Here is a 26,210-nt window from a genome sequence, read left to right as displayed (position 1 = left end):
TTAAAACTCTGATAATAAAACCAGAATTTTGAGATTAAAGTCAAAATTAGTCAAACCTCAGAGATTTAATCCAGAAATCAATAGCCTTTTTTGTTTCACGAGTTTGTGTTTTTTTCCGATGGTGCTAACCCTCCTCAGTAGTATCATACATAGTGTTAGTAGAGGTTTATATTTTGGTTTTTTAATATAACAGGCAGAGAAAGAGATCTGCATAAGCATTCATTCAGGAGGAAATAATAGGAGAAACCTTGTATTAGAAAATCATCAGAGTTTGTTTAGGTTATTTAGGTATTAAATAGATGTTCAGTTCTGTTGGGTTCCAGCACACGAAGGGTGAGAGGAAATTAAATAGCAGACAAGATAGCTAAAAAGGCTTTAAGAAAGCAGAATATAGATCAGATTCCATTTGGAAAAGGGGAAGATAAATTAATAATTAAAAAGAAAGAAACAGAATTATGGCAAAAAAATATGGGATGAAGATGAGAAAGGGAGAAAATTATATAGGGTTCAAAATCTGTAATTGTTAAAAAATTATGGAGAAAAAATAATTATATATAATTTATACTAGATTAAGAATTGGATATACCTACTTGAATGGGTTTTTGTTTCTACAAGGGAAGAGAAATAATGATTTATGTGAGGGTTGTGATGTCGAATGTCGATCATGTTTTGATGGATTGCATTAAATATGCAACTGAAAGAGATGATGAGGAAAGTAATTATGGAAAAAGGGAGAGAATGGAGTATTAAATAAATTTTAGGGACAGATGGAGATAGGGAGGAAAATTTGGTTGTTAATAAAGCATTGTTTTTACATAACACAAAAATAAAAAATATAAAGAATATAGTAGGTGGTACTATAGACCTACACACTCATGTACAGTAGGTGGCGGTATGCATCTATAAGCTGTTTGCCATCCGCCAATCTAACAAAGAAGAAGAAGAGGAGGAGGAGGAGGAGGAGGAGGAGGTCTGCATGTTCGGCACAGATCCACACGGTGGCGCCAAATCCCCTCCTTCGCCATGTCTTAAGTGTGAACCGAGGCAGCTGGAGAGGCTCAGACCTAAATCTGACAGTAAATCCATTTAGCCCGGAGGTGACATGGCCTGAATGATCTCTGCGGAAAGTTTCAGGAAATGCAACAGGTGGAGCAGCCGTGGGGAATAAAGCGTGGACTGCAGTCAGAGTTTCCACAACCTCCCGTAAAGTCAGCGGTGTTTTTAATAGAGGAGGGAGGGCGAGCAGGTGAAGCGGTGAACGGTGTGTCAGACCGCTGCTCTTATCCACACTCACCGCCGACAGGAACCGACCGGACCAGGAGGCAAACTATCTGACGGTTGGTCGGTTATTTTCCCCCGAATCTTTACCTCACAATGAAGTTACTGAACAAGTTTTATGCGCCAGCAGGAAATGAGACGTTAATGTTGAGAAGAGCGACCTTCTGTCCGTGTATTTAATTGTTTAAAGTTAACCAGAGTGTTTTGGTGGTGATTGCCTCCAGCAGGTCAGGTGCCACCATGGATGACAGCAGCCTGACTGACTCCAACGTTAAGGTCGCAGTGAGAGTGCGACCCATGAACAGGAGAGGTGAGCTGGAAAATAACTTTTTAGAAAGAACACCAGCTGCTGATTCAGCTTTACTGGAAATCACTATTTAAAAAACATCTAAACTACCAGGGGCGGTTCTAGACTAAATGTACCAGGGGGCCAGGGGGGCACCTTGTTTTCATGGGGGAACAGAAAAGCAGAAAACAAAAAACAGGGTGAAGGATTCAAATGTATTAAAGTCGTAGGAAAGTCATATTTAAATGTGAAATCATTCTGGCCTAAACATGTATATAAAGGCCTATTTATGCTTCTGATGCATAGCCTCCCCACCGTCAAATCTGTCTCTATGTGCGACCACGCCCCCCACACAGAGGTTTTGCAACCGGCGTCGCACACCTCAAAAAAATCCTGACTACGAGTCAGACTGTCGTAAACCTGTGCAGACCTCAAGCGGAAGTGTGCAGACAAAAGGCAGCTGTGATTGGTCCTTGGTATGTCTTTCCGGTTGTCTGTGTGGTCGTCCTTCTCGATTCAGGGGCGAGCCATTTTTAAAAACCAAGGAACAACTACGATGGATGACCTACGCGTCCTCCTTTGTCTTTTTGCCAACTCCATTAACAGAACCTGCTCCTCTTCGATGTCTAGCTACTCTAGATCCCTCTCCGTGACCGTGATATCTTGCAGATTTACCATTGTTGCTTTGGAAGATAAACACTCCCGCCAGCGCCACACAAGTACTTGTGACCATCATCCAAAGTTCTTGCAAGTTCTTGAATAGGCTCCCCCTTGCGCTTTGATGAGAAACTGCTGTGCATCCCTAGAAATTCTAGACCGACGGTGCAGAAGCATAGCAGCAAAACTGGTTCGCGACCAGACCCAAGCAACATTTGATGCGTGCGGTTGCAGCAGTCTAATCTGCCCCTAAGGCTACATTCACACACTGTATCTGATCCTTTTGTGGCTGTCTGAACAACACAGGTCCAATTTCTTATTTTTTTCCAATGCGACCCAGGCCGCTTGACTCTGTGGTTCTGAATCCGATACAAATCTGATCTTTTCAAATGCAACCTGGTCGCATTCATCCGACCTGAACGCCATTAATACCCGACAAAGGTAACTATTCTGCGTCTTCCTATGAAGAAACGGCAAGAAAAACAACAACCATGGCGGATGATGATGAGGAGAGCAGTATTTATGTTGAACCATCTTGAAAAGATTGTGCGTTTTTATGGTAGGGAAATATCACTAGATGCTCTCCAGCACTACCATCCATGTTTACTTCTGTAAACACAAAGCATGCTGGCCTGTGATGTCATTGTGTCCTCTACTGCAAGTCTCATTTATTTGGAAATGTGAACGGCAACGCAAAAAAATCTGATTTCACAAACAATCGGAATTGAGCATCAAGGCCTGCAATGTGAACGTGGCCTAAATGTACTCTTTATCCAGGGTTTCCGCAGGGTCATTAAAAATGATTAAAAGTCATTCAGTTATTAGTCAATTAAGGCCTTAATTGGCATTAAAATTAATTAAATGTGATTATCATGGCATTTAAAATGCTTTATTTAAAAAAAAAAATTATAATAATAAGGCTAAGGAAAACAATTTCGTCAGATATGTTATATTGCAATATATTTACGTGGAACTGCTCCTGAAAAGAAGCTTGAGGCGGATGAAAAGCTAGAGAATTGGGGGAAAATGCAAATTTCAACAAAAGTGACTGGAAAAAACAGAATCATGGGTAGTTGTTGATGGCATAAAATAATTTCTAAGAGCATTAAAAAGCATTAAATTAGAGTTACCCATTCCTGTATAAACCCTGTTATCAGACTATATTGTTCCAAAATTTAGAAAATGTCCATTTAAAAAAAAAAAAGTGTCTTAAAATCATTATCTTATGCAAGCCAGTTAGTTATACGTCACCTTGTACACATGGAGCCTAGGCGGAAGTTCAATTGAATAAACTGATTGCTCCCCTATATCCACCTACGACTGAGCCAATCAGCTGTGAACCATGCCTCCACGAAAGCCAATCAGCATCCAAAGTTCATCTTAAAAGGCCTCCGATCTGCAACTCGTCTGCTCCTGTGCGCAGGCGGTGGATGCGCTGTGTGACTTCATTCCGATGACCCCATTTTAACCCTCCTCCAGCCCCTCCTCCTCCATCTTAGTTAAAACTTCATCAGAGTTTCATTCCTCCTGTATCTTACTGCGTTTCACGTCTCATTTCAACCGGTCTGGCAGAACACCGCCGTGTTGAGCCTGGTTCTGCCAGAGGTTTCTTCCCAGCGGGGAGTTTTCCTCTCCACTGTCGCTTCATGCTTGCTCATTATGGACAGTTTCTCTAAACCTGTGTTATCCAAACCGGACTTCCATCTTCCAGGTCCCTGAGTGAAGCTCTAGTATCAGCTCACGCAGTCCACTGGATCTCCCCATAAAGCTCAGCAGACCGTCTAACTAACCAGCAGTCTACAGACTGACCAACTTCATCTATCTCCACTCCTCCACCAGTTTCAGGGGCCAGGACTTTATCTACAGGGGCACTGGGCCCTGTTTAGAGCTTCCCATGTAAACTCTCCAAAACCAGAGCTCTTCTGCTTGCTCATGCCTCTGGTGACGTCCCAAATAGCCACGTGAACTGATCGTCTAAAAAAAATGGGGGGTGGGAATAATAATTTTTGGTTTACAAAATGATCATGTTCATGTGGAGAATTTGTTTTAATAGTAATTAAAAAAGATATTAAAAATTCAATCATGGGCGGTTCTAAATGGGTGGCCAACAGGGGCCAGTAGCCCTGTACTGAACTGGTCCAAACCCTCGTTATTGTCCCTGTACTGAAAGCAAAAGTAGCAAACACATTAAATATCAATATTTGGATTTTTCTTGAAGTGTATTTTACCATAATTTAATGAGGAAGGAAAATTTGTAGATGGAATAGGATAGTTTATGTTTAAAAAAAAAAAAAAAAAAAAAAAAAAAAAAACTCTGTTATCTTAAGTGCATATTATCTTGCATTAAGAGCAGAAATACTCATTCCTTTGACAGATCATCTTCTTTTCTTGCTCAAATTAAGGGCAAATGCACATATTTTAAGAACATTTTTACTTGTTTAGATCATTTTTTTCCCGTGTAACTAAATCCATTTCTTATGATCATATGTGATGACAGAAGAGACCGTTACTGATTCATGGACCAATTTAATGCTTTACCAGGACAGTTTACTTTAAAGATTATGTAGAAATTGTAGGCACACTATCACAGTTTTGTCTGTTAGATAGCAAGTGTGCATCCATGTCGTTGTGGCTCAGTTCTTATACTAAACAATGCACTCGTGTGTTATTTAGATCCAAGTCCCCATGAAAGAACATGAGCCCCATCGTTGCCTCCTGGTAAAATTGGTCTAGAAAGGCCACAATAATCTCTAAATCCATGTTTTATTTAGGTTGATGGAACAAGAGCTGCACAATATGTTCAATCTTAGTGTTTATTCGGATATTTTTGGTGGGAAAACTGCATGGATGTAATTTGAAGTCTTATGCATGAAAGGCAAAGAAAGCATAGTAGGATGGATAGATATGCAGCTTATCAAAATTTGTCCCTTTCCTACTTAGTCTGCACCAGTCAATTTGTTTTTTTTTATCATCTTCATTTTCATTTTGAAAAGAACATTCCTGTGCTTGTATTCTGAACACCGGTAGCTAATTATTTGTTGTGTTTGTGAGATCCCAGAATGTAGTCAAGTGATGTCTGTCATTTGGTACTGAGCATCACAAAAAGAATAACTAACTTCCATTATTTCCAACTAACTTATTAATGGTGTTTTATTTTGAAAAATGACCAAATTCTCTCCATTAAACCCGCCTATCACTAACTGTTGAAGTTTGTCGGGAACAACGCTTTACGCTTCTACACCCCCAATCTATTAAAAATTAGTAATAATCAAAACTTTTTTGTTTTACCTTCTACAGAAATATTGTCTGACATTAAATCATTCCTCTGATGGGGAAATTTAACCTCTAAAACCCACAGGAACTCGTGCCATTGCTTTTTAACCAGCTTGATTCAAGTTTTTGAGTGATCATGTGCAGCAACAGGTGGGGGACGGTCAGCTTTGCTTTTGGGTCTATTGAAAATGTGGAGATGAGGGGGTTATGAGGGGGTTTGAAGTGCTTAAAATCATCGGGAGGATTATCTCTTTTGTGAAGGCCGTCAGAATTAATCTGGCTCTAAATTGTAAACTCCAGCTGATTGGCCTCTTGTGATGTCATCAGTAGGGCTGGGTGTTTTCTCCAAACTCCTGAATCGATTCGATTTTGATTCATACAGTTCTAAATCGATTAATTTCGATTCGATCTTTATTTACAATAATGAAGGGTTAAGCTGTGTTTCAAAACACTCATGTATTTTTTTTTTCCTGTCATATTAAACACAAAGTGCAAACTTGTAAATCAGACAGTTTAAACTTGAGATGTGAACAAAACCTCAAGAGTGCAAACTGGTTTGTGCAAAGTGAAAAGGCCTCACTCGAGCAAGCAGACGTGACACAGCAGACATGCATGAGCTGCATTATCTCCACTGTACAAACCATATTAGCAGCGTTGTCTGTAACAACTACAGGGTGTTTGCTGGTCAGCCCCCATTTGTTAATCTCTTCAGTCAACCTATTGGCTATATTTGCAGCTGTCTGGCTTGAAGTCATCTTGAGTGCATCTTTCCTGCTCATCTGAATGTGAACGTCACACGTGTCACTATAAAACTAATCGATCTCATTCCCTAGACATCTATTTTGTAAGTAAGTGTAAAGGAATAGATTAAAAATTGATTAAATTGATTTTTTATTTTTTTTTAACCCAGCCTTATTCATCAGCCCAAATACAAACAAACCGTACCAGTAGTTTCAGGAAAAAAGTGTTTTGTGAAACCCAGAATTTTTCTCTCAATCTATGTTTGTGTTTAGTTTAGTTTATTTAGGATCCCCATAAGCTGTAGCAAGCTACAGCTATTCTTCCTGGGGTCCAACAACAAAACAAGAAAAAAAAAATAAAAATAAAAAATAAAAAATTACAAATGAAATAAAATTATGTGGACATTAAAACAACATCTCCCATAATCTATACATATACATATATACATACACACATATACAGATACATATATACATATACATATATACCCATATACATAAACAGAAACAATCCAAACTAATCAAAACAAACTACAAAGCACAGCAAGTCAAGAAGACAGTCCTAATCATGTTTTACCTCTATATTTAATAAATGTTCTTTCAATGATTTTTTAAATTTCCTTAAATCAGTTATCAGTTTAATGTAATTCGGCAGTAAATTCCATGCTTTCATACCTCTATACATAACAGTTCTTTTTAAGGCATTTGACTTTACTTTAGGCAAACTAAAGTTTCCTTCAGTCGCATGCCTAGTCCTGTATTCGTGATTCTCTGAACTAAAAGTAAGGTTTGTAAATAAAATATAAGGTGTTTTTAATACAGATATGTTTCTAATCATAACAGTCAATGAGTATGAAAGTCTGTCTTTAACCAACAACCAGTTTAACTTTTTATGCATTGTTATGATATTTGTCCTTAAATCACACTTCAATATTATTCGGGCAGCTCTATTTTGTACATGTTGTAGTTTATTTAGCATCTCTCCAGGGGCATTTGACCAGACGACTGGGCAGTAATCCATTTGAGAAAAAATCAATGATTGGATTATCATTTTAAGAATATGTGGGGACATAAAGGTTGCATGTCTTCTTATGACTGTGATTCCTCTACCCATCTTTGCAATCATGTTATTAATATGTTTTCTCCATAATAACGTGTTATCCACCGTCACTCCCAGAAGCTTGGACTCATGCACATTCCTTATCGAGACGTTATTGATATTAATATTCAATATATGATTACTGTTTACGTTGTAATTTGACCTCACAATCATGCTGTTAGTTTTTGCTGTATTCAATACCAGCTTATTTGCTTTCACCCATTTATCCACTCCCATTAGTTCGTTATTCATAATAATTTCTAATTCATTATTTGTTCTTGCTGATGTATATATAGTGGAATCATCTGCATACATAATTATTTTAGTTCTTTTGAGTATGTATGGTAAGTCATTTGTAAATATTGAAAATAATAAAGGACCCAGGCAGCTCCCTTGAGGTACACCACATGTTACAGTTTGTTTTTCAGAAAATGCACCATTAAAATATACCGTTTGTGACCGGTTAGTTAAATAACTGTAAAACCAAGTAAGTGCAGATTGTTCAAAACCATAGCAGGAAAGTTTTTCTAATAGCAGATGGTGGTCAATTAAATCAAAAGCAGCTGAAAAATCACTCACTAACAAAAGTTTTGTTAGTGAGTGAAATAAGCACCACTGGATCGTATCTTTACTGTAAATAAGGCGCCCCTCTTTTCTTATCATTCGCCTGTGAGGAGCGTTCAGGAAATCCCACACCCACTCCCAGTGGGGAGCAGCCAAGCATGGGCCACCTTGGGCTTCCATGACAGTTTCTATGGATTTGGGACCATTTTAAAGGCTTTTCTGCTCTTAAAAGTTAGAAGCAGGTTTAGCGTGGTCTGGCAGGAGGCCTGCAGTCTCGAAGCAATAAAAACATTATGAGGCCGTCATCTTCAGGAGGTGCTGCATGTTTAATGCACTATTTAATGAATTCCCAGAATCAGCAGCATCAGATTCTCCTTCCATTCATCTAACATCCAACCGCTGAGGCCTCGTGGCTTAAATCCAGCAATGACAGGAAGTGTGATCACTGACTCCGCCTCCTGGTTCAGGTAGGAATGAGGAAGAGAAGGTGTGACCAGACTCAGTAGTGAACGTTTGTTTGTTCAGGCAGGTCCTGGGTGAATCATCAGCAGTGCTGCTATTTCCTGTGTGTCTGTTTTGGGATAACGAGGAACTGGCTCACACCTCAGTGACTGCCACCTGTCACCCTGCAGAGCGAGAGTCAGGCCCGAACCTTTATATAATGGTTCCACTTAGGACTAATGCTGACTCAGAAAAACCAAATGTATGCTGTTGTTTTTTCATTATGTTTCCCATTAGTGGTGGCTAACATCAGATGACCGTCTGATGTTAGGGTTGTTGAGCTGACTCAGCAGCTTCTATTCCAGATACTTCAGCTTCATTTATCCCTGCATAGTTTGTGTGCTTTACCCAAGTCATGCTGTCACTCTTTATTAATTCTTTTTATATATGTTTTGTCTAAGTTTATCAAAACACGCAGAGATTACAAGTGGAACCAAAAATTTCAAATCGTCTTTGACAGAACTCGGGAAAAAGTTGCGCAAGCTATAAAAAATCAAAAAAATACTTATCTTTAGTGCGACCAGCTGATTTAGGAATTTTTGGTTCCCATGCGAGGCTGGTTGTTGCAAGAGGAGTTTCAGGTCTAAGCACCTAAACCATCATACATACATACTGGGAAAGAAAGAAGGCAGAGAGACAATTAATTTAGCTTTACTCGTGAGGAGAGTAGGAAGAGACTGCGGAGTTTAAAAATCTCCAACCCACTCTGCCGGTCTTCAGCTTTCTCCTCGCTATTTATTGAAGTCAGGGGATGTCCCTAATTACACAAGCTGAGGTTTAACTAAGGGAAAGGGAAACAAAATTATCTTACTTTAAACCTCAGCACATATGTTCAAACAAAGCATGTGGTTGTTTTACAATTGAATTGTTCCAAGAACACATGTTTAGAAGAAACGTGTTCAGGCCTCTATCACAACCCGTCCGTTGCATGACCTTTATATGGAACGATCTTTAGCAAGAGTTAATAAACGATGAATCACACATTATACATCATAATAGTTCATTAGTACACAACCCATGAAACACAAATATAAATATAGTAAAAATAAAATATTTCTAACAAGGAGACTTTTCTTATTTCAACATTTTTATTAATTTCTTGAACTCAAACAATGGAAACAACAATGTGGCTATATCAGGGAAATACCACTGTCTCTATTAGAAAAGACAAAGTTTTCACATTAAAGGGCTGGTTATATTCCCACAGCAGTCTGTCGCAGTTAGCTTGTCGCAGGTATGATGCAGATATGCCCAATTTTGGAGCACGGTCTGCGCTATGTTATTCTATCCCCAACGCAAGAGGGACAATCGCGAACTAGCCAGGATTGTGGGTGTCTGTGTGTCATTTTGACGAGCTTGTTCGCCGTCTACAAACCCTCATCCAAAGCCGGACAACGCACAGTTCGCCTGCAAGTGTTCCTGAATGACAGAGCTACAAACTAGCGTCCTGCATGGTGTCTGGGATAGCATCCAAGGCGTGCCAGGCATTGTGGAAGGCACTACAGCCAGAGTTTCTGCCATTAGTGCTAAACAGGAAATACTCATAGCGTAGAGCGGATGTAGAATATGCCAATCAGAGGCCTCCTGTCTGCGGCACTGTTTGCGGTCACCTACAGTTTTGGAGAGGGGAGGGCATATCTGCGTTAACTGAGACACATGCAGACAACCTGGTTTCTGAGCATAACCAGGCTTAAGTCCTCTAGGACCGTTTATTTATTTTAAGGAAAACAAATATTCAACTTTTGTTTTTAAAGGTCATATCTATTTTTTATCAAATAAAAATTACATAAAAGTGATATACCCACTTTCATTGTAATAATTATACAGAAAAGGGTCCCACATATATAAATGTACTTGTTACGATGTCAATGTTGCAGGAAAGGATTCTGCACCAATAGGAATACAGGGTCAAAGTCACATGAGATGGAGGGTCCTTCTAAAAATCTAATATTGCAGCTCCTGTCCTTCAGCTTTCCCAGGGTCAACTGTAAGATCGCTATCCAGGCTAGGAAAGGAACTTCAGAGCTCTGCTGAATCCAGAAAGCCTTACAGACGTTGCCACAGACATGCACATGAATGACGCTGGTTAAATTGGATCTGCAACCTTCCAGGAAAGTTGCTCAAATATAGAGAAGGGCTGAAGCTCTCTGTTATGAAACCAAAAATATATGTAGATGTGAACATTGTGTCCCACAGAGTACATGTGGAGAAGTAACTGCTGAGTTTGAATTCAGGGGCTGCGTCCTTCGAGGGCAGATTCGTAGGCCAATTATGTCATAGCGTTGCATCAAGATCTGTTTGGATTCCAAGACATTATTTGGCCTACAAATGCATCGTCCTTTTGCCTGTTTTGAAGGGTGGGTCCGGTGTATCCTACTTAGCCTTGGGTATCCCGGGATTCATTCAAGTCCAGTATCGGGTATTGCAGACTAAAAAAGAACCCAAACGACTTCCCATTCCTAAGGGGCGGATCCATTCTTTCAGGTGCAGAAAAGACAAAACAAGGCTTTGTTTTTGGTTCACTTTATAAAGCCTCGAACTCAAAGCTATTTCTGACATTTTGAATTGAAAAAGCTTTCTGGATGGAACTCGAAAAGTCAAAGTGTAGTAGATTATTTTTCAACTTTTTTGGAGTGACTATGACCTGGATGACATAGAATCTTGACCAGCAAAATAAAGAAACCTACAAAATGTTCTTTGGATCTGCTATTATTTTAAAATGGTTTTATTAAAATGGTTTATGTTGAGCAGGTAAATGGTAATTAAAATAGTTTTGTTTACAAAAAAAAAGTATTTTTGGGCCTGCAACGACTTTTCTCATGTTATTATAACCATGTTGCAAGAAATGTATGGACCCCACTAGCTGTAATGCTCTGGTCTACATTCTTCATTCGCTCTTATGTCTTTATAAAAAAGAATATGAAGCACGGTGGTGTTGGCATCATGCTGTTGGGATGTTTTGCTTCAGCAAAGATGAAGTGGGGCAGTGTGGATGGAAAAGATGGACTGAATAAAAAACCAGATGCTACAATAGAAGGTTAATGTGTTAGAATTAAGACAAAGCCCAATCCATAGAAAAAAGGTCAGTGAATGTCTTCATCCAGTCTGAGTCAGAGTTCTTTTTGTTTTCTAAATGCAGAAAAAGAGCTGAAAACCAAATGTGTGGTGGAGATGGAGGGGAACCAGACCGTTCTGCATTCAGCCATCAGTAACGTGAACAAAGGAGACCCCAGGTAAGCCACAGAAGTTTATATTGCTCCTCCAGTGACTCCTAGATGTAGAAAAGAGAGAATGATGTTGAATCTTGATTAATGGAAAGGAGAGACTGCAGCGGAAGCCTTAATCTAGATTCTTTATGTTTAGAAGCTGTTTCCTAATATATAGACTATTGTTCCTTCTGTTAAAGCAGTGATTCAGTTGAATAATATAGAAACATGTTGGTTAGAAGTACAGAAAAGTATAAATAAAAAGTATCTTTCCCAATAATTTTTTTATCTTTTAAGAAGTTGTGAGGCCTTTGAAATTACCAGACCAGGTGTCCGCTGGGAGCATAAAACCAAAGGCACAGGATCAAACAGCGATCGATTGTTCTTACTGCTTAATGTCAGTGTGTTAATATAAGAAAAGAAGGGAATTTACCTTATTTATACATAAATGTTCTATATGGACGTCCAAACCTTTCTCAGGTGGCTTTCAGCAGGAAATATTTTATCCCCAAGCGCTTTTTCTAAGACTAATTAATACCTCAGATTAAATTGATGGGTGTTTTTTTTTGCTCTTCATTCATTGTATCTTTAATAACGTTCTGATCAGAACAGCATTAGCAATTAAGTGTCCTTTACAATCATTTAAAAGCCAGAGGTCTGTTTCCTAGCTGGATGTTAAAGCCCCACCTGTAAAATATCTATATAAGAGCAATATAATCTCAGTTTGAATCCAGCTGCATTGTGAAAGAGGTTTAATGAAGAAAAAATTGAATTATGGAGACCAAGCCATACAGCAGGGAGGACAGAGGAGAAGCTGTGGATGGTGACTCTGGAGGAGCTGCAGAGATCCTCCGCTCAGGGGATGTTTAAGGTCAATAAAGGTCACCTTAATGGAAAAAGTTTTATCGAGTCCTTTACAAAGCCATAAACCAGTATAAGTAACACTAAATGGCGTGTTCACCGTATTTCCGGACTATAGAGCGCATCTCACTATAAGCCGTGCCCATAATTTAAAAACAAAAAAAACTGACACATTTAAGCTGCTAATATCTACTGAACTGTCCCCCACCAAACCTGTAGGGGGAGCTCTACATATAGCCCCTGGAGTAGGGATGAAGAAGAATGCTAGCTCCTGTTAGCGTGGTGGCTCGCAGCATTAGGAACTTTTACTGAAAGATGGGCTTTTGTCGCCTCTTTATTTCAGTTATTTATTTTCAGTTGAGCCCAGTCTCTTTATTGGTTTGGAAGCTTTAATGCAGAAAATAAAATGCTAAAGTGGGTGAATTCAGGAGATTTGTTCTCCGTGGTGCGTGCTGCTAGCATGTTCTTGTGCTAAATGAAAATTAGCCCCTTATTCTTTTATTTCCAACTTTGACCTTTCCCCCTCTGGCGGTTATGGAAAAGTCAACAGAAAAATCTCACGTTCTTAAAAGCCACATGGTTCAAAGCGTGGGAAAAAAGTAGTGGGTTAAGGGCTGGTTATATTCCAGCAGCAGTGTGTCGCAGTGAGCTTATCTCAAGTATGATGCAGTTTTTTTTTATTTATGCTCAATTGTGAAGCGTGGTCTGCGCTATGTTATTCCACGCCACAACGCAAGAGGAACAATCAGGAACCAGCTGTGGGTCTAGATATGACCGAGGTGGCGAGGAACTGGGGGCAAGTTTGTGCGACAACCTAGGGACATGAGGGCGAAAAAGAGCAGGGATCCAGGTGGAAAAAAGGGTCCCAGCGTTGTTGCGCACCTCACTTTTCTAGCTGGTCCAACTCCATTAGTCATTTTCCACAAACAAACAGGAAATACGCATAGCATAGAGCAGATGTAGTTTTGACCAATCAGAGGCCTCCTGTCTGTGGTCACCTCCAATTATGGAGAGCTGCAGCAGAGTGTCTGCGGAAGGAGGGGGCATATCTGCGTTAACTGTGACACACACAGTTACGACCTGGTTCCTGAGCAAATATAGTCTGGAAAATACGGTACATCTTAGAACTGTCCAGTCAAAGTCTAGATCCAAATCCAGTTGGGTAGCTTTGGCAGAACCCCAAAATCACTGTTCAGAAGTTCTCTGTTCAGTCTGGTCGGACCAGAGCTGCTTTCTAAGAAGAACTTGCTCAGATTTAGATTTTTTTAGACGTAGAAAGCAGAGATGGGAAATGTGGAGTCAACAAGTCATCTCCATGTCATGTATTTGTTCTACCCACCCACTGAAGCAGATGAGTCCAATCTTCACTGTGAATTAACCTGTGCAGATTGGACTCACCTGGTTAATTGACTGGGGAGATTAAATACATGACATGGAGATGACTTGTTGACTCCACATTACCCATGTCTGGTAGAAAGCAGCTATAGACACCACCTTAAGGACTTCTAGCCACACTTTTCAGATTCTTTGTTAAATCTGTGTATCATTTCTACTTCACCCTCACAGTTGGTCACATAATATCCCACTAGAAGTTTTTATTTTTCAATGTTGATAGCCGTTTCTGGTTTTTTATATCACATCTGAGCTAAAGGATTAGTCCCAGTCCATTCTTCCTCTGATTGGTGGAAACTGTAGCTTGGTTTAGATCCAGCAGCCTGGAGGATTTTTCTCTATCTTCCCTCTCTTTACAGAAGGTGTGTCTGTTGCTCAGGTACTATTAACCCTTCAGTACAGGAGAGGAAAAACGCTGCAAGGAATCTGGTTAGATTTGCTTATATCTTTCAGAGCCTGATGATGCATTCTAATTGTAAAATCAGCGCGTTTTAAACCGGTCGCTCAACAAGGGTGACTCCTTTACTGAGCAGCTGAGCTAGATTTTCCCCTGGAGGTTTATCATCCAGTCTCACACCTCCTTGCTCAGTATTTCCTACAGGACTCTCTCCTGCAGGCAGAAGGGTGGGACTCTCTTTGTCCAAACATAAAAGCCTTGAATTTCATAATTACTCTTTGCATTTTTCTGCTGTGCGTGTGAGTTTTATCTGCCACAACATGCTCCTGCAGAGGTATGTTTCTCCCTTTGGGGATTGACATGAACAAGTCCTGCAGGCTCAAGGCAAAACATGCAGCTTCATGGTTGCAGAACAGCACAAAGGTCAAAGAAAAAAACACTGAAAGGTGAACTGCTTTGTTGAGCCAGTTTTTAGGATTTTATCTGCAGAGAGATAAGATCTGGTTGATGATAAAAGGTGACCTAATGAGTTTGTTTCCTGTCTGTGAATTTCGAGTCCATTAGAGTTTTTTACAGACAAGAAGAGGGATTAATACCGAGTCGTCTCCTTTAACAGGTTTGACCTGAATGTTTGGCGGATGTTCTGACATGAAGCGACTCATTAACACCTGACTCTGTAAACTACTGTGGATACTAGGGAGGGCAGAATCCAGTTTAGCTGTTCAGGGCTGCATGCTGGTGGTCAGGGACTTTCCTCCTCCCCTTGATGTGACTCCTCGGTGATCCGAGGCACGGCCAGTTATCTCAGGAATGTTCTGGCCAGCGCAGGAGAAAGGAAGACTTAATGTTGCTCTTTCATAGAGCAGTGAGTTCTCACACAGAGGCCTTGTTTCATTACAGCTCATCTGTTTGTGTGGCCAGGACTACAAGCCCTAAATAGCTATTTCTGCCTGGGTGAAGGTAATCGTTGATGCATTTAAGGGTGCAGAGAAGTGTTATTTCTGCACACAAAGTTGTGCTTTTTTGACTGTTTCTCCATCAGCGACACTGCATCTTTTGACTGCACACAGCGGTTTTCATGGAAACTGGAGTTCAGATTACTGTGAAGCCATCCTGCCTGTCATGCAACCAGCGCTTCAGTTAACCATTCACTTCGAATTCTGCAAAATTATGCAGTTGAATGAGAATTTGGGTGTATTTTACACAGATGACCCTATCTCTGAAAATTAGAGGATAGTTTGTTTCAGACATTTTTCCAGCGTCTCCATATCTGCCCCTTTTGGAATTTATATCTTTCTGTATACAGACACTTATATAAAAAAATATAAAAAAAAAAAAAAAGAATATATATATATTAGGGGTGGGTATTGCCAAAGAAGTCACGATTCGATTCGAATCACGATTCACAGGCCACGATGCGATTCTATCACGATGCATCGCGATACTTGAATTATTGCGATGCATTGCAATATTTTCTCCTCCATGTTTTGTTTTTTAATGACTCGGCACAGTATCCCACGGCCGGAAATGCTTGTGACACAAGGCAGTGTGCGTCAACACATTTGCAGCGACATCTACTGGACTGGAAGTGGTATTGCACTTGTTTTTGGCTGATGTTCGCCAACCATTCATGCAATTTTATTTATTCATTTTTTTAAATTAATAATCGATTCTTGGCATCAAGAATCGATGCAGTAGATCACGAAAATTAGAATCACGATGCATCATCATCATGATTATTTTGCACACCCCTAATATATATATATATATATACACACACATACATACATACAGCAAGTAAAAAAAAAAAGTATTAATCACGCCACCCTTTGTCTTAGGAAATAAATTTCTAGAGGTTTTATTGACATGACATTTTCACCAGAGGTTGGTAACAATCGATGCAATCCACACATGCACACAAATCAAACCATAGATGTCCAGAAATTAATTTGTGTAAAACAAAGTGTAATGGCACAGGGAAAAAGCATTTAACACGTGAAGAAAGGGAGGTGCAAAAAGGCCTGGACGGTACTAATATGGTAAAACCGAAAGTTAAAAAAAGAAATTGTGGGCATGCCCTGGTGGTACAGTGGTTAGCATGCACGCATCTGGCCTGTGGTCCTTTGCTACATGTCTCTCCCCCTCTCTTGTACCCCCTTTCCTGTCAGCCTACTGTTCAATAAACGAGACATTAGGACCATAAAAACCTAAAAAAAAAAAAAAGGGATTTAAGTCTTATAAACCTAGAAATTTTTACACATTTGGTGGCCTTTTTGACATTCATCAGCTTGATTTGATATGTATTTAATATATCCGAAATACATTTCTTCATAGTCCAAATAATACAAATGCTGTCACAATAAATATAGATATCTGAAATTAATTTATAGACTTGCAAAATTTTTATTCTAGATGTGAAGAATGTAATATTGTTTGAAAATGTATATCAGAAATACATTTTTAGACAAACTAATAAATATCACAACAGACTGCCATAGTCTGTTTTGATGACAAACGTTACGTGGTAAAGGGTTTTCTATTTCAATGGTAGTGGATCAATTTATTCTACTTCTGTGCAATCTGATGGTAGAGAAGCGTACCTTTCAGCAGGTAAGGTTGAAGTATAAAATGTTCTAACAGGTAGAACCTGTGCATCATCTCATAGGGTTCCTCCTCATCTTAATTCTGTCCTTATTACACAATAAATACTAAGTGGCTGTCTGACCGTGCAGCTGTTACTATATTGCTGTTATCACCCATCAATAAGCTCCCACTGAAATCGGATTCTGTTCAATACCTGAGGTATTTGTAATTCTGCTAATGTGAGGACAGATGGGGTCTGGATGTATGTGATTGTGAGATGAAACGGTAGGATGCAGGAGATAACAGAGTATAAATGACATCTATACACAGTCTAAGAACCTTCTCCCTGTGGAGATTTAATTCTCTGAATTAATACCGCTAATAGTTTAATTGGATCCTCATCAAAAAGAGATGTTATATTTTTATTTTTAACACCTAATGTGTCTAATGGACTTAGTGACTGATTTTGTCTTTATTGTTCACACTATGAAAGAACTCTACTGATTAGATTAGGAAATAAAATACCATGATTGGCTCTAAGGAGGGTGGAGACAGAGGACGGTTTATTGAGGTTACTATGGTAACAGAAACACAGGTTGAATAAATTCTCTTTGTGAAACGGAAAAATCAGCTTGCCTGAATTTAGGGTAAGGAGCTCAGGAGCTCAGCTTGTGAGTGTGACAAATGACTGGAGCTTAGAATGAGTTTGATAAGTGAATTTGAGGCTAACTTGCTGGAATGCAGTGTTGTGATGGATGACTGCTGTGTCTGACTGGCTGCAGACTGATCAACATTCCTCACTCTATTTACAGGCAACAAGAGAGGATTAATATCCTGATTACAACACCTTCCACTGAGAAATTAGATATGGTTTTCCATAATAACTTCCTGCTGAATTTAAGATGAAATGTTTAGTAGGGATTGAGTCCCTATGAAGAAATGTACTAAAAGAATGTCATAATTCTGGTCGGCTTTTAAAATGCAGCATAATTAAATTGTTTTTTATAGTTTATTGCACATATGTCAAAGTCAAGGCCCACCCTGTGGGCCGGATACAGGTCCATGGATAAACAATCCATGGCCCAAAGTGGGGCCATGGATTGTTTATCCATGGACCATTTATTTAGATGATCCACCCAGGAATAAAAGATCGTCCTCTATACCTTTAAAGAGGAATGATGGAGTTTTCTAATCATACTGCCACCTGTGGCCAAAACACAGAGCGGCAGTACTCTTCTGCTCGTCCCCGCAGCCTTTACTCGTACTCAACAAGTTTTTCCTTTTTGTTTACTTTTTTCACCTTGTGTAGAGTTGGTTTCTGAGTTGAGCTGGATGCCGGTTGCTTGAGTATCCATAAAATCCATCTTGACCATAACATATTGATTGTTTGCTAGGTCAGACATGTTTAATAGGGACGAGCTTAAAGTCACATCCACCGAACAGCATAATAACTTCCAACCCAAAGTGCATAAAAAAAAAAATAGGCTAAACATTTATAGATGCATCGGCGCTGAACTACTGAGGTGTCAGTCTGCTCATCAAATGATATTTAGACATAAAGATAAAAAAAATTGTATTTTAAAAATTTCCCGTTAAAGCTTGTCTGACCAAAACCTCCAAAAACCCAGACTATGACGACTCATTTCTGCAGTCACTGAAAGACCAACATTTCTACTGTTAACAGAAACATTGCCGTTGTTGAATCGGATGTCAGAAGGCCTCCTTCAGATGTCCGTTTTAACTGAACAGAGCATCAGATCTGGTGTAAAGAGGCAACCAGCTCTATGGGTCTAGAAAAACCTGCTGAACTCCACTGAGATTGTGTCATTCTTCACATTCAGCCATAATTTGCCGTCACACTGATTCTTTCTAACTGGTCCTAATGGATCCTCTTACATCCTCCTCCCAGGTCCAGGTTAAAAACAACGAGGCGGCCTTAGTGTGTCAGAAAGCAGGATTTAGTAGAATGTGGTCTCCTCATGTCGCTGTCATTTCCTTTTACGGTAAATGAGGACTAAGATGAGAAACTTTTTAGTCACTCAACAAGGATCAGCTTTTATTTTATTTATTTCTTGAACAGATAGGGACCAGAATATGTTGGGATTAACCCTGATTAAGAGTGAAATTAAGGATTTAAATGGGATGATGGTCTGACAGGATGCTGGATTAATGATGGAAACATCATAGATCAGTGACCAACCGCTCATTTTTACTGATGGGATCTATTCATCCCATTATTACTGGTTCTATCACATGTTTATGTCAGTTTGGTACATTTAGTTGATTGCTTAAATGATTCCTGTATTATCAAATCTTAACTTTATTTTTTTGAGCTAAAGCTTCTACAGTAAACGTAACCAGAGATATAAAACTGATGCTGAGTTTGTTTTATGATGAAATTATAAATGTGGTTGGGTTTCTTCATAAAGCACTCATTAACTGTTGTTTTTGTCTCTGCTCTGATCCCAGGAACCAGCCTAAGGTAACAGTTTGTATATATTTTTATTAATAAAGTGGCCTACTGTCCACTGAGCTAATCGGCTCCCATGTTTTCCTCAGGTGTTTGCCTATGACTACTGCTTCTGGTCCATGGACGAGTCCCAGAAAGACAAGTTTGCAGGTTGGTTTATTTTTATGCTGCCCGTTGGCCGAGTCCCGACACAATGTCTCCCTGATACACTGATGTATTTCTGGAGCTCCGGGAAGGCAGCGCAAGTGGAGCAGATGGAAGCATTTGTCTGCAGCCGCTTTATTCCAAAACAACAGACAGACCAGCCAGACTGAAGCACTTCATTTACTCTAATACTGATCATATCCATCCCTGGCCTCTTTGCTCTGCATTTCATCCTCCAGCTAGTGAGGATATTTCTGATGTCTGATTTCTTCTCCTTTTGCAGGTCAGGATGTGGTGTTCCAGTGCCTTGGGGAGAGCCTTCTGAACAACGCTTTCATGGGCTACAACGCCTGCATATTCGCTTACGGACAGACGGGTAAAGACGCCATAATTAATTACTTTAAAGGTTGATCTTCAACCAAACTGTAAAGTATGGGGCTGAAAGCATCACACTGGACTGCTGCTGGAGGCATTGGTAAGAGGTTAATATAAAATACATTTTTACATGGATCCTATCATCTAAAGAAAAAAAAAAAAGAAACTTTTGCATTCACCATATGTGATAAATGTGCAAATGTCATCAGTACATGCATCCATACATCGGTACATCCGGAATTTCCCCATTTTGGGACCATAAAGAGATTTTCTATTCTATTCTATGAATTAGTTTTAGGAGTGTAAAAGAAGTTAATCTTTTCTGGAATAACTGTCCACTCTTATATATCTACTATACAAAAATGTCAGTTTTTCTCCCCTGATTTTGATTGACTATTAAACTTTTTTAAAGTGGATCTTCCACAAAAAGTACTATTGGCAGAAATTACTGCAGAGTTGACAAGTTCTGCAATTCTGGTTCCGTTACAGCAGGAAGAATGGGCCGAAACTATGAGTGAAGCTTCTGGAACGAAAACCCACTCAGTTTAGACTAACTATGAAAAGGAATTTATCAAATAGAAATAAAACCAGGAAGCAATTCAGCCTATTTTATATTGTATAAATATCTGGTTCTGGCTGGATTTGGATGGTTTGGTTCCGTCTTCCCTCCAGGTTCTGGGAAGTCTTACACCATGATGGGTTCAGCGGAGCAGCCTGGCCTGATCCCTCGTCTTTGCAGCTCGCTGTTCAACAGGACGGTGAAGGAGGTCCGAGACGGAGAGACCTTCGCCGTGGAGGTGTCCTACCTGGAGATTTATAACGAGAAGGTCCGAGACCTGCTGGACCCCAAAGGGTGAGAGCTCTACTTCATCTTCCTCAAGACTTTTTAAGGCTCGTTGATAAAAATCCCCATGTTATGTCTGAACTTACAGCAGTGCTGAAATAATCAGCTTTTGTTGGTTCTGCAGGAGCCGCCAGGCGCTGAGAGTGAGAGAGCACAATGTTCTTGGTCCTTATGTGGACGGTCTGTCCCGCCTGGCCGTGGCCAGCTACAAGGTAACAGAATGGCCGCTTCATTCCTCCTGTTGTGACGCTTTGCTAAAGGAAAACTGGTAACTAGATGTGTGCCATACGTCCCCATCAGGACATCGAGACTCTGATGTCAGAGGGAAATAAATCTCGCACCGTGGCAGCAACAAACATGAACGAAGAGAGCAGCAGGTCCCACGCCGTGTTCAACGTCACCCTCACGCATACGCTGGTGGATCTGCAGTCCGGGGTGAGAAAAGAGGAAAGGGAAGAAAAGCATTAAAGTTTTGTTAACAAGGAAGCTCACACTGATGTTTTTGTCTGATTGATTGCTCCAGACGCGTGGGGAGAAGGTGAGCAAGCTGAGCCTGGTGGATCTTGCTGGGAGCGAGCGAGCGACCAAAACCGGAGCAGCTGGGGAAAGGCTGAAAGAAGGCAGCAACATCAACAAGTTAGTGACCAGGTTTCAGCTCAGGAGGCTGAATCACGCTGCCCTCAGTTTATCTGATGCTTGTCTCTAGTTGGATCATTCATTTGATAAATGCTGATGATCTGCTAACCTTTCTCTCTCCTGAAATAACCCCCACCGATCGGCCCCTCCCATCAGGTCTCTCAGCACTCTGGGTTTAGTTATCTCAGCTCTGGCTGATCAAGGAGCCGGAAAGAACAGAAGCAAGTTTGTTCCCTACAGAGACTCTGTGCTCACCTGGCTGCTCAAGGTACGGACACGACCCCCCCCCCCCCACGCACACACACACAGCAGGCAAAAACAGCCGCTCCTGTTTCACTGCACCCCTCCTCCATCCAAGCACAATAAGCCTTTTTTTTTAATCTCAGAGTAATTAACTTTCTGCAGAGCTGTGGAAACCGTCAAAAGCTCTGCTGCTTTATTCTTCACAGTTCTGCTGAATCAAACATTTTTTTCCCACTTGCTTTAATTCTTTAATGTTTATTTAAATTAGTCAGATTTAAATTGGCCTCGGATTGCCTTAAAGACTCAAAAGTTTTGTGAACCGAAGTTGCTCACAGCTCCAGCCCAGTTATTTGGTGTTTCTAGAGTTTCTAGGAACTTATTAGAAAGCAGTGACTTTCTGTCATTTTCAGGCCGTAAATATGATGTGACACTGGAGCCAATTTAAGCCACTGCGCTGGATGCTGATTATTGAAACTGTTAACTGTTTGGAGGATGTGGAGAGTTGTCTTTTAGCTAGGGCTGAAACAATTAATCGGATTAAACGATTACTGAAATAATCAACTAATTTAGTAATCGATTAATCGTTAACTGTAGTAAAGAGACTATAAATCATGCTTTTAGGTGACAGAAATCCACTTAGAGCTGTTAGTTGCAGATATTGTAAAAAAGGCGGCGGGGGGGATCTCTGTTCCCATGCATAGAGATGTCTGTGGCATGCACTCACTTAACATAGGCCTACGTAATCCTAAAATAACATTACATTTACAGTTGATTTATTAAAAATGCTTTTTAGTAAAAGTCAACAGCAGTAACTTCAATAACAAATTATAATTTTATTCAAAATGTATTTATTAAAAATGCTTAACAATTCCTTTAATGAATGAATAGCACAATGAAAGAAATAATGTCTCATCTAAACATCCCTCACTTAACAATAAAAGTTAACAATAACTCAACTCCCAATCACAGATGATACTCAGCCTCAGCAATGAAGGAAATAATGTCTGTTCTGTAGGCTATTGGAAAAAAATAATTTAACAAATGAGCTAATTAACAAAAAATACCTCTTGTGTAGCAAAAATAACTGAAAATGTACCAAAAACGAACAAACATATCAATAGACTATCTTTACTTTCGGAGTCCAATTGGCTTTTCAGATCCCTTGCATACGAACATGTCCCGGGAAATACGGACGTTTGGCCACCCTAGATTGATAGACTACCATTTCAGGTCAGGCATTTTATTCTGTAATGCCGCATAACCGTATGCTGTTGTAAAAACTGATTTTTACATGGACCTGCCCAGCATATGTCTGCTTCTTGGCCTGGAGGACTTGCTTGGACTCTAGACAGTGAAGCAGGTCCCAGTCTGTGGGGCCAAGAAACACTTGGGATGCCTCTATCAAGCACAGGGGCGGATCTGTGATGCTTTGGGCGCGTTCTGCCCCAAATCCTTTCGCTCCGGTTTTAAATACTAATAAAACTTCTATAACACAAGTTTTAAAAGAACATCTATGCTTGTAGACTGAACAATGCAGGATGAGATCCATTGTAGCATATTTGCTGAGAGCTTGGATTCTGCATCTGCAGGACAGCCTTGGAGGTAATAGCCGCACCGTCATGGTCGCCACCATCAGCCCGGCAGCAGACAACTACGACGAGACGCTGTCCACCTTGCGCTACGCAGACAGGGCCAAGAGCATTGTCAACCACGCCGTGGTCAACGAAGACCCCAACGCCAGGATCATCCGTGAGCTCCGAGAGGAAGTGGAGAAACTCAAGGAGCAGCTCACAGAGGCAGAGGTGCACATCGCTGGACATAGACTTGGTGAGCCATAGGATTAGTCAGATTAAATACAGCTGCTGTGTTTCTACAGTCGATGAAAGCTCCTGAGCTGAAGGAGCGACTGGAAGAGTCTGAGAAGTTAATCCAAGAGATGACGGTCTCCTGGGAGGAGAAGCTCCGCAAGACAGAAGCTGTTGCTCAGGTAAAATTTTGCCCTTTCCACGTTTCTTAATATCAAGGTTGTTTCCCTTTTTCCGCTTATGAAAAGTACCTGTTCAGTCAATTCTGCGTCTTGTAGGAGCGTCAGAAGCAGCTGGAAAGTCTGGGTATCTCCCTTCAGTCGTCCGGCATCAGAGTGGTGGAAGACAAGTGTTTCCTGGTCAACCTCAACGCTGACCCCGCCCTCAACGAGCTGCTGGTCTACTACCTCAAGGTACGCCACCCGAACACGCACATCTTCCGCTCAGATAAAAGAAAGTTAACCCTCCAGCTGTGTACCGTTGCCAGGATCACGCTCGCGTGGGCTCAGCCGACTCGCAGGATGTCCAGCTGTGTGGGATGGCCATCCAGCCAGAGCACTGCGTCATCGACATATCGGAGAACAGCGTGGTGCTCACTCCTCACCGCGGGGCACGGTATGCTGTCTGGTCACTAATAAAAGAGCCTCTTGTGTTTGTTGTCATGAATCAGGGCCCTGTCACACCTTGCTAGCATGTGTCACAGAATCTCTCTTTCTATGTATTTTTTTCCCTTTAGGGTGTATACATAGCATATTCATAAGGAGTCCAGAACTTATGTCCAACGACAGTCTAACTTATGCATAATGCTCATGAAATGTCATAAGCCAGTGTTCTGAAGGGGGCCAGCGAGGCACCGGGAGATGCCCGGCCTCAATAAAAAGATGTCTTTGATAGTGGTAACCTAGCTGATGTTTACCATACAACAAAAATAAAAATAAAAGAATAAATAAAAAGAAAGTAGGTGTGCTGTCGCTGCAGATTCAGCATCATGTCTGCCAGGAGGTTTGTTGGCCTTGGGCGTAAACGCAGAGAGGATCCATCACACTCCCCTTCACACTTGCCTTATGATCAGGATGAAGTCTGGAGGAGTACTGAGAGTTTCCTCCTGTGAACTCCCTTTCATACCAAAATGCTGCCAATACGCCATTATACAGTAGCTGTGAGTTAGAAAAACGTCCAGTCGTAGTCTGGAACACGTCAAATACCTTTAATATGGGTTGGAGAAAAGTTCTTGATAAGTTACTCATAGGTTTTGGATATGCCAGACACCACCAGTAATTTAGACTTACCGTATGTCAACGATAAGACTCCTTACCTGTAACTTAAGCCCATGTATGAACATACACTGGCATATGTCGAGAAAGTTTGAGCATACTGAACATTTCTCGACGCACTCTCCGTATGTCGATGTGTGCCAAAGTGTTTCAGCGTGCTCATAACTTATACGTTTATGTTTAAGTTTCCACAGAGTTAAGTAACCAGTTCCCAACTTGGAGGGAAACTAACGTCTGTTAAACCTGAATGTCAGGCTTTGACGTAGATGTAAACCAAGCTTTACATCTTTAAAGCAACACTATGTAACTTTTAGCCACTCGGGGCATTAGAACTGTAACTACCAGGTTCGGCTTCCTTAAAAGCAACTGACAACAGTGCAATGTCGGAGTTAAATGGTTTACCTCAATGTTTTGGAATCTGGTGGCACCACTGTGGACCAGCAGATCGAGACGTTAGGGATCTGCTGGTAAAGATGAGGCCACAGTCACTAATCTGACAAGCCAGATTGATCATCTGTAGAAGCCAAGTTTAGTTTTAAACATTATTAATCTGGGGCTGCTCACATGTTTGAGCAAAGCGACACCGGATTCCTGGCCTATAAATGTTGTTTTAGCCAATGATGGCAAATGAAATGGCAGCAGACGCCATGAGAAACCACAACGATTTACTTTTCCTGGTTTCACGTACGTCTTCCAACACTTCTGTTTGTTTTGGTTCGACCGTTCTTGCTTTCAGTTAAACTATATGTCCTGCCTTAAACTACAATGCCACAACGTGGTTTTCCAACTCAAGTGATTTAAGCTGTACCATTTCAATTCTCATTTTTATAAACTCACAAATACACATCAAGTATTTTAAATTAAGCTTATACTTGGGTCAAAAGTCACAGTGTTGCTCTAATAGAAAATTTCCCATGCAGCAGCCATCTACAAACCCATAGAGGGCAGTGTTGAGATGGTTTTAGGCCTAGTCAAAATTATATAAAAATTTTCGCAATGATGTGAAGAAAGCGGATTTGTCCAATTTATCATCAAAGAAAATTGATTTGGGGTTTAGTGAGATTTAGTTACTTCATCTGCGTTTAGGTTAGCATTAGTAATGGCAAACTATATGTGGGTAGTTTTCAACCGCGCTCTGCTTTAGCATAATTGATTCGGACATTTGGGTCATCGGTGGTAGAATTTACCCCAATTCAGAGGAAAAGGTTCCTGTATTTTTATCCTTTTGGTTCACGTTTGTTAGTTTGAGAAACCAGATCCTTACATTAATTTCTTCTGCCTTCCTGTTATCTCTTGAAAGTCTCGCTCTCCCTAAACTTAAATGCACTGCAATCATGTATGACGTATAGAAAAGTTTCTTCCTTCGCTTTATGGGCTGTCTAGCATTGATTCTCCATCCACACCACAGACTGCTGTCCTTTGAATCTTGTTTACTTGTGAATGTTGTTGATGATGCAGAACCTGTGTAAATGGCGCGGTAGTCACCAGTCAGATCCAGCTGCATCATGGTGACAGAATCCTGTGGGGAAACAACCACTACTTCCGGTTGGTTTCAGCTCATTACTCTGACATCTCACCTTTT

General features: G+C 40.5%; 1 protein-coding gene across 4 annotated transcripts in view; it reads left to right on the top strand.

The window, feature by feature from the left end:
- The first annotated feature begins 1,046 nt into the window (after positions 1-1,046).
- Positions 1,047-26,210, top strand: part of LOC119798900 (kinesin-like protein KIF13B) — a 43,878-nt gene continuing 18,714 nt past the window's right edge. Inside the window, exons 1-16 of one of the 4 annotated variants that reach the window (XM_038308569.1) lie at positions 1,047-1,337; positions 1,503-1,588; positions 11,538-11,631; positions 19,307-19,319; positions 19,397-19,457; positions 19,735-19,827; positions 20,499-20,679; positions 20,795-20,882; positions 20,971-21,105; positions 21,194-21,306; positions 21,463-21,574; positions 23,139-23,351; positions 23,426-23,536; positions 23,633-23,767; positions 23,842-23,969; positions 26,087-26,173. In XM_038308569.1, the coding sequence (XP_038164497.1) occupies positions 1,519-1,588; positions 11,538-11,631; positions 19,307-19,319; positions 19,397-19,457; positions 19,735-19,827; positions 20,499-20,679; positions 20,795-20,882; positions 20,971-21,105; positions 21,194-21,306; positions 21,463-21,574; positions 23,139-23,351; positions 23,426-23,536; positions 23,633-23,767; positions 23,842-23,969; positions 26,087-26,173 (1,634 nt within the window). In that variant the 5' untranslated portion in view covers positions 1,047-1,337; positions 1,503-1,518. The remainder of the gene's footprint in view (positions 1,338-1,502; positions 1,589-11,537; positions 11,632-19,306; positions 19,320-19,396; positions 19,458-19,734; positions 19,828-20,498; positions 20,680-20,794; positions 20,883-20,970; positions 21,106-21,193; positions 21,307-21,462; positions 21,575-23,138; positions 23,352-23,425; positions 23,537-23,632; positions 23,768-23,841; positions 23,970-26,086; positions 26,174-26,210) is intronic. The other 3 variants (XM_038308567.1, XM_038308566.1, XM_038308568.1) reach the window with 3 other exon arrangements.

This window comes from Cyprinodon tularosa, unplaced genomic scaffold (assembly GCF_016077235.1).
Source record: "Cyprinodon tularosa strain WSP-4 unplaced genomic scaffold, ASM1607723v1 ctg64, whole genome shotgun sequence".
NCBI classification, from domain to species: Eukaryota; Metazoa; Chordata; class Actinopteri; order Cyprinodontiformes; family Cyprinodontidae; genus Cyprinodon; species Cyprinodon tularosa.
This window is presented reverse-complemented; position numbering and strand designations above follow the sequence as displayed.